The sequence below is a fragment of the Capsicum annuum genome, chromosome 1 (assembly GCF_002878395.1).
Source record: "Capsicum annuum cultivar UCD-10X-F1 chromosome 1, UCD10Xv1.1, whole genome shotgun sequence".
Classification (NCBI taxonomy): domain Eukaryota; kingdom Viridiplantae; phylum Streptophyta; class Magnoliopsida; order Solanales; family Solanaceae; genus Capsicum; species Capsicum annuum.
The window spans coordinates 202,943,612-202,952,727 of record NC_061111.1 but is presented as its reverse complement, the minus strand read 5'-3'; the positions used below and the strand labels follow the sequence as shown (position 1 = coordinate 202,952,727).

General features: G+C 39.2%; 1 protein-coding gene across 1 annotated transcript; it reads left to right on the top strand.

Moving 5' to 3' along the window:
• Positions 1 to 7,069: 7,069 nt before the first annotated feature.
• Positions 7,070 to 8,583, top strand: LOC107846268. The gene is made up of 4 exons (XM_047412630.1): positions 7,070 to 7,336; positions 7,667 to 7,774; positions 8,081 to 8,267; positions 8,456 to 8,583. Exons 1-4 carry the CDS (start codon positions 7,070 to 7,072, stop codon positions 8,581 to 8,583), a joined length of 690 nt encoding a protein of 229 aa, XP_047268586.1.
• The last annotated feature ends 533 nt before the right edge of the window (positions 8,584 to 9,116 follow it).

The following is a 9,116-nucleotide window of genomic DNA, read 5'->3' as shown; positions in this document are numbered from 1 at the left end:
GTAGTTCTTTAATGAATTTCACATCCTCCATTGCTTGATGAACAAGATTAGGCCCAAATATCTACATCTTACCTACTTCATACCATCCTATTAGAGACGTACATCTTCTCCCATACAATGCCTAAAATGGTGCCATCTTAATACTGGAATGGAAACTGTTATTATATGCGAACTCTATCAATGGAAAGTGCTCTACCCAACTACCTTTAAAATCAATCACGCAAGCCCTCAATATATCCTCAAGGATCTGATGGTGTGCTTAGCTTGCCCGTTTGTCTGAGGGTGGAAAGTCGTGCTCAAATTCACTTGGGTATCTAAACCCCAATGAAAAGATCTCTAAAATTATGTACCTCATTCAGATATGATGGACACGGGTTCCCCATGCAAATGAACTATTTCTGCAATGAAAAGCTTGGCATAATCCTCTCCCGAATAATTAGTCCTAACAGGTAGAAAGTGAGCTGACTTGGTCAGCCTACCTACAATCACCCAAATGGAATCATACTGGTTTTGAGACCTTAGAAGTCCTGTAATGAAGTCCATATTAATCATCTCTCACTTCTACAAGGGCAATGCTATCTCTTAGGAAGAACCACTTGGCCTCATATGTTCCACTTTAAATTGTTGACACTTCAAAAACTTGGCAACATAGTTAGCCACATGATGCTTCATATTATTCCACTAATACATAGATTTTAGATCATGGTACATCTTAGTAGAGCTTGGGTGAACAACATACCTCGAAGTGTGAGCTTCTTCAAGGATTATCTTTCAAAAACCATCAATATCTGGCACACACAACCTACCTTGGTATCTCAAAATACCATCACCACCAATTTCAAAGGACATCACCTTCTGTTGACCTACATCTTTCTTGATCTGTATCAAGATGGGATCTTTAACCTACTTCTTCTTAACTTCTATACAAAGGGAAGATTAAGCTATCTCATAAATAACCATTCCCCCATCTTTAGAATCCAAAAGTCGCACTCTTAGATTTGAAAATCGGTGAATATCCTTCACTATCTCCCTCTTTTCTTTCCCCATATAAGAAAGGGTACCCGTTGACAACCTGCTAAGGGCGTCAGCTACCATATTTGCCTTGCTCGGATGATAGTGCAGGCTCATGTCATAGTCTTTTAGCAATTCCATCCAGCACCTTTTTCAGAGATTCAATTCTTTCTACAAGAAAACATACTATAAACTCTTGTGGTCGGTGAAAATATCAACGTGTACCCCATACAAATAGTGTTGCCATATCTTAAGTGCAAAAGCCACAACCGCTAACTCTAATTCATGAGTAGGGTAGTTCCGCTCATGCATCTTCAACTGCCTAGAAGCATAAGCCACTACCTTATCGTGCTGCATAAGAACATACCCAAGTCCCACTCGGGATACATTGCAGTATACAACAAAACCTTTTGTACCCTCCGAAAGAGTCAAAACAGGAGTAGTAGTCAACTTGTATTTAAACTTCTCAAAACTATTCTCACAAGAGTCAGACCACAAAAACTTCACCTTTTTCTGAGTCAACTTAGTAAGTGGTGCCGCTATAGAAGAAATACTCTCTACGAACCTTCTGTAATAACCCACCAAACCCAAGTAGCTCTAAATATTGGTTGGAGTAATAGTTCTGGGCCATTTTCTCACTGCCTCAACTTTTTGAGGATCAACCTTTATCCCCTTAGACACAATATGACCCAAGAAAGAAATAGAATTTAACCAGAATTCACACTTAGAGAACTTTGCATACAACCTATAGTTCTTGAGAGTCTGGAGGATAATTCGGAGGTGATTGGCATGGTCCTTCTCACTTTTGGAATAAATCAAGATATCATCAATGAAAACTATGACAAACTAGTCTAAAAACTGATGAAAGACCCTATTCATTAGTTCTGTAAAAGCTGCAGGAGCATTAGTCAACCCATAGGACATGATTAAGAATTCATAATGACCATATCTGGTTTGAAAAGCTATTTTAGGAATGTCTGTCTCCCTAACTTTCAACTTATGATATCCCGAACGAAGGTCTATTTTAGAAAAACACTTAGCACCCTGAAGTTGATCAAAGAGGTCATCAATCCTAGGAAGAGGATATTTATTCTTAACAGTGACCTTATTCAGCTGATGATAATCTATGCACATACACAGGGAACCATATTTCTTTCGCACGAAGAGTACAGGTGCACCCCAGGGCGAAACACTAGGTCTGATAAAACCTTTATCTAGAAGATCTACTAACTGTTCTTTCAACTCTTTTAGCTCTGTAGGAGCAATTCCATATGGTGAAATAAAAATAGGATGGGTGTATGGCAACACATCAATGCCAAAATCTATCTCCCTATCAGGTGGTATTCCTGGGAGATCATCTAGAAAGATTTCTGATAATTCATTTACTACAAGGACATACTAAAGTGGAAGAATTTCAGCATTATAATCTTTAACCTGAATAAGATGATACAAGAAACCCTTGGAAATAAGTTTACGGGCTCTAAGGTAAGATATGAAGTGCCCTCTAGGTGCTAAAGAGTGCCTTTCCCACTGTATTATTGGATCATTCAGAAAAGAAAAAGTAACCTTTTGGGTTCTACAATCTAGTGTGGCATAACACCGATTGAGCCAGTCCATCCCTAGGATAGTATCAAAAGCAACCATATCAAGTTCTATGAGGTCTACCACAGTATTCCTACTAAGAATAGACACAACACAATTTTTATACACCCTCCTAGCCATAACTAAATCACTCACTAGAGTGGAAACAGAGAAAGGTTCAGCAATCACATCGGGCTCAAATCCAAAACCAACAGCCACATACGGGGTCATAAGATAAGGTAGACCCGGGATCAAGCAACACATATACATACGGAAAAATATTAGTAATGTACCAGCGATAATATCTGGTGAGGCTTTCGCCTCCTGGCGGTTGGTCAAAGCATATAATAAGTTGTGACCGCTCCCGGCTACTGATGTGGAACCTTTCTAAGGCGGTGGTGGTGCGGAGGAATTTTCCTGAGATTTTGTCCCACCAATATTTTTCCTAGCAGATAAAAAATCTCTTTGAAAGTAACCCATCTGGCCACAAGAATAACACACAAATGTGCCTAGATAACACCTTCCTGGATAATGCCTACCATAAATCTTGCACCACAGATAAGGGTGGCATTGCTGAGCCACACTGCCCTGTGACTGGGTATCTTAAGCACTGGGTCCGTGACTAGTCTGAAAACTCTGAGATCATCTATCAACGGGGGGTCTGGGCGCTGGGGCATTGGGTGCAGACTGTGCATTACTCCAAAACTTCTTCTTTTGCTATTTACTGCCCCAGTTACCGCTTTGTGGCTGACTGTGGTTCTGATTCGCTGTTTTGGCTCTTTTTTCCTGCTTGTCCTTTTTTGTAGATTTGATAATTTTCCTTTTCTTCTCTTGTACTTGCTGCATATGGACTGATAGCCTAGCAAAGTCCATATCCCTATTTAGCACTGCCCTTTAGCATTCACAGTTTTGGAGATCTTTATAGAGGGGTTTAGGTACCCAAGTGAACCTAAGTACTGCTTTTCATCCTCAGACTGATGGGCAAGCTGAGCACACAATTCAGACCCTTGAGGATATATTGAGGGCTTATGTGATTGACTTCAAAGGTAGCTGGGTAGATCACTTGTCATTAATAGAGTTTGCTTATAATAATAGCTACCATGCTAGTATTAAGATGGCTTTTTTTGAAGATTTGTATGGGAGAAGATGTAGATCACCGATAGAGTGGTATAAAGTTGGTGAGACTAAGTTATTCGGGTTGGATCTTGTTCATCAGGTGATGGAGGATGTGAAAATTATTAGAGTACGACTTAAAACAGCCCAGAGTAGAAAAAAATCCCATGCTGATGTTAGGAGAAGAGACTTAGAGTTTGAGGTTGGTGATTGGGTGTTTATCTAAGTCTTACCTATAAAGGGAGTTATGCGATTAGGGAAAAATGGTAAGATGAGTCCTTGCTATATAGGACCATACCAAATTTTTAAAAGGATAGGTGGGGTTGCGTATGAGTTAGGTTGCCAGCAAGTTTGGGTTCTGTTCATCCGGTATTTCACATATCTTTGTTAAAGAAATATATTGGAGACCATTCATTAGTGTTACTGGTAGAGGATGTCAAAGTGACAGATTCCTTATCCTATGAATAAGAGCCCATGGCAGTCTTGGATCGCCAAGTTAGGAAACTAAGGAACAAAGAAATAACCTTGGTCAAAGTATTGTAGAACAATCAGAAAGTTGAGACAGTAACTTAGGAATCAAATAATGATATGAGAGATAAATACCCAGACTTATTTGATCTGGTGAATGATGAAATGGAAGGTAAAATCCTTGTCTTATTCTTTTAGGGCCTTAGTATAATTTAAATCATGCTTGTTTGTATTCTACGTCATCATTCGGGGATGAATGATCCCAAGAAGGGGATAATGTAGCGCCCCGCAAAATCATCCATGCATTAGCTCGTGGTAATATTCTCTTAGAGTTAAATGACTAGAATAGTTTCAAAGAGACTTAGTCTTATTTTTGGCTTCCAAAATGAGTAAAGTTTAAACCATATATAATTTCCCCAATTTTGACATATTATCATGTGGGAAATTGAATGAACTTTCCATTGATATAAGATTCACCCAAATCCGATACCCGAGCAAGATGTTATGGCTAATCTAAGTCCTAATAGTAAAACACCATCATTTTTGTGCTTGGCGCATCGCGGAGCGGGTCTATTTAGCAATTGTCAAATTCCAGTAGCCTAGTGCGACTGTGGCACATCGCACTGAAGTTCTAGGTCCCAACCAATGGGACACCGAGATGGATCTGCATCGCGGTGACCCTAAGAATCCCATTCATTAATTTCCAGTTAGCCACCGCGATTGTGGCGCGTCACGGTGTCCCATAAAATTGGGCTCCCAGTTATATTTTTATTCAATCTCATTACGGGTACATTTGGTATTTTACACCCTCTTATCATCTTAAACATGGGATTTTAATTCCAAATGACCTTATTATTGTTATTTTCATCAAAAACCATCAAGAGCACTCCTTAGGGTTTTAAATAAGAAAACCCAAACAACTCAATATTCAACCGAGGGTTTTTGAAATTGATTGAAGATTTGAATCCCCAAGCCGTGGGCACCATGAATCATCCTTTAATTTCCTAAATAGAGGTATGTGAGGTTTATCCTAAAAACTACATGGACTTAAAACCATTAGAGCATGATTTTTAAGATTTTATGCATGAATTTTAAAGGTGTTTTGGAAACTATGTTCTAAATTATGTACTCCGAATGTTTTAATGATACTATTGTTTTGACCTTGTGGTCCTTTCCCCTAAATTGATTTACATGTATATGTATATGTATGGGATTTGAGAATTAAGATTGTTTTAGAGCATAAATTATGAGATTAAAGATTATGATTTTGTTGGAAAAGAGTTGAAATGCATGTTTTATGATTTGAAAAATGTTTTCTTAATGTCCTTGTACTTGAATATGATTTCAAATTGTTGAGAGGGTGTTTCTTCATGTAACTATGTGATGTTAAAGAGAAAGAATTGTATGAGATTGAGACTTTTAACATGACCACCTTTGTTTACTGAATCATTGATTAAGAGAATTAACTGCATATTTTTACGTGAGTTTCTTGAAAGAATTGTTGATATGGTGGTCCTGAACTTTGATTTGAAAACAAAGATATAAATTTCTATAAATGGTTCAGAGAATACGACTTGCAAGTCAATGGTATGACGATACCATATATGTGTATATTCCACGACAGAGTTAAAGATTTCACAGTATATTTTCAGAGCATGCATGTTTAAAAAACTAAAAATGGGCATAAAGAGGGTTAGGTAGTTACCTGAATAAGGCATGAGTTAAGGAAAATCTTAGCCTTAAATTGTATTTTCCAATACGGGTAGATTATTATTGTACGCTGGTGACGGCCGTATAGCGTAGTTGATTCCGAGACTCCGACCCTTGCGGCACACTTGGGTTGGGGGCTTGGCTACCGAGTTAATGGCAGATCCCATATAGACCATGGGATTATAGATTGTAGGGTACACCACCTAGCACTGAAGTAAGACAAAGAGTGTCCCAGATTTCAGATTGTTTTTGCAGAGTCTTTTAAATGCCCATATGATTTCTTACTATATGATATGTTTATGATATTCTTTAAATTTCCCTCATATGTGTTGAATATAAATGATTATTTGGGATTTGCTCTGTGTACCAGTACATCTGTGTTGACCCTCTTCCCCTACCTGTCAGGTTCTGAGGCTCAATCTAGGGGTCCAGATTAGCAGTAGATAATTCAGACAATAGATCAGATTGTGTAGTGGTGATCCTTCTATATTCCAAAAGGCCTGCCTATTTCAGATTTTGTTATCTTTTACAGTTTTGGTCTACTGGGGGCCTTATCCCAATTTTCAGATAGTTATCAGATTTTTATGTAGTAGATACTTCATAGACTGTTCCAGATGTTGTTAGTGATTTTTAGATTTCATTCCTTATTGTTAAACCAAATCTAGATTATGACCATGTTTTCGTATTAGATTATATTTGTGCATCTTCTTTTATTATGCAAATGTTGTGCATGATTACCAGATAGAGTAGGACACCCGGGCCTTCTTTGTTTGAGATGTCCGTTACGGCCAGGCCCTAGTTTGAATTTTGAAAAATTTGGTGTCAGAGCACGATTCATGGTCCCAGGGTGTCTGTTAAATTGTATCGGGTAGAGTCTTATTTATTGATGTGTAATACGCCATACTTATAAGTAGGAGGCTATCAGGATTTTAGGAATGTTTCCCCTCTTTGTAATGTAGTTCGTGCTTTGGAGTCAAATCTATCCTCTAATCCGTGATCTCTTGTATTTCTGAAAAACAATCATGCCTCCCCATCGTACTATCGAACAGAATGCACAGACAGATAAGGTCCGTCCTACTCATGGGATGAGGACTCAAAATAGAGCTCAGAGACTCTGGAGATTAATTCTACTCCGAGAGTCCCACTTACTCAGACCAACCCATCTAGGGTACCCAAAGCTCCCTGTATGGGGACTAACCGCACTCAGCCTCGCAAGAGAGAAGTATCTAATGCAGAATTCAGACAGTACATTCATATACTCAAAAATTTGGTAGCCACACAGACTCAACGATCAGAAGATATTGGGTCTACATCTGTTATGTCTGAGGCTACAAGAGTGGGCCAGCTCATGAGGATGAACCCACCCGAGTTTACTGGTACCAAGGCAGAAGAGGATCCGCAGAAGTTTGTGGAAAAAATAGAGAAGATCTTTAAAGTGATGCATGTAGATGAGGTAGACAGGGTTGAGTAAGTAGACTACTAGATTAAGGATGTAGAGAACCAATGGTATAACGAGTGGGAAGATTCAAAGAGTTAGCATGATAAGCCCATAGTTTGGTCCGGGTTCATGGAAGCCTTTCTTGATTGATTCTTTCCTCTCGAGCTGAGGGAGGCCAAAGCCGAGGAGTTTATGAATCAAAAGTAGGGAAAGGTAAGTGTCCAGGAGTACACTTTAAAATTTAGCCAACTAGCCTGTTATGCTCCAGAGATGACTAGTAACATGAGAGCCCAAATGAGAAAATTTACATTTGACCTTTCAAATGACTTGGTACTTAAATGTTAGGGAGCAATGTTGAATAGGGACATGGATTTTTCCAAACTGTCAGTCCACATGCAGCAAGTTGAGAAGAAGAAGAAGAAGATCACTAAATCTAGGGAGAAGGACAGGCAGGCAAAGAGATAAAAAATAGCAGACCAGAGCTACAGTCAGCAGCAGAGTGGTAATTGGGGTAACAAATGGCAAAAGAGAAAGAATTAGGGTAATGAGCAGTCTATAGATAGTACCCCGATGTCCAGACCCCCAGCTGAGCAGCGCACCCAGAAGTTTTAGTCTAGTCAAGAGTTGAGTATGCAGGGTGCGCAGTCACAGGGAAGTGTAGCTCAGATCTCTTAGTCCTATTTGTGCTATGGGAGATACGGGAGGAATCATCGAGGGAAATGTCAGTTTGGTGCTTTAGTGTGTTATTCATGTGGTCAGCCAGGCCATATCCAAAGAGACTGTCCTTCAGCAAGGAGTATTGTTGGAGGGGCCAAGTCACAGGCGAATTCTTCTGTACCACCACCACCTCAGAAGGGTGCCACCTCAGCTGCCAGAAATGGACGCAATTGGTTGTACGCCTTGACCAACCGCCAGGAGGTAGAGGCCTCACCATTTGTAGTTATCGGTACGTTGTGAATATTTTCTCATGATATTTATGTGTTACTTGATCCCAAGTCTACCTTATCCTATGTGACCCCTTATGTGAATGTTGGGATCTTAGGTCTACCTTATCCTATGTGACCACTTATGTGGCTGTTGGTTTTGGGTTTGAGCCCGATGTGATTGATGAACCTTTCTTTGTTTCCACTCTAGTGGGAGATTCTTTTGTATCTAGAAGGGTGTATAGGGATTATGTTGTGACTGTTTATGGTTGGGATATTATGGCAGACCTTATAGAGCTTGAGATGGTTGACTTTGATGAAATCTTAGGAATGGACTAACTCCATTCATGTTATTCCACACTAAATTGTAGAACTCAAAGAGTTACTTTTTCTTTTCCGAATGAACCAGTCTTAGAATGGGAGGGCCATTATTTATCACCTAGAGGGTACTTTATATCTTATCTTACAGCCCATAAACTTATCTCAAAAGGGTATTTGTACCATCTTATCCGGGTTAAAGATTCTAATATCAGAAGTCCTTCTTTTCTGTCTGTTCCGGTGATAAATGAGTTCCAGAAGTCTTTCCAGATGATTTTCTGAGAATACCACCTAATAAGGAGATATATTTTAGCATTGATTTATTGTAAGATACCTGTCCCATCTCTATTCTGCCAGAGTTGAAAGAGTTAAAAGAGCAGCTAACAAATCTTCTAGATAAAGTTTTTATCCATCTTAGTGTTTCTCCTTGAGGTGCACCTGTACTTTTCGTGCAAAAGAAAGATGGTTCCCTTCGTATGTGCATAGATTACCGCCAGTTAAATAAGGTAATGATTGAAAATAAATATCCTCTTCCTAGGATTGATGATCTTTTT

Bases quoted from the DNA above. Each gene is read 5' to 3' on its own strand.
- LOC107846268 (XM_047412630.1), top strand. From the start codon at position 7,070: ATGGGGACTAACCGCACTCAGCCTCGCAAGAGAGAAGTATCTAATGCA. The intron at 7,337-7,666 runs GTAGACAGGGTT...CTTAAATGTTAG, and splicing joins AAGTGATGCATGTAGATGAG to GGAGCAATGTTGAATAGGGA. The intron at 8,268-8,455 runs GTACGTTGTGAA...TTTCCACTCTAG, and splicing joins CTCACCATTTGTAGTTATCG to TGGGAGATTCTTTTGTATCT.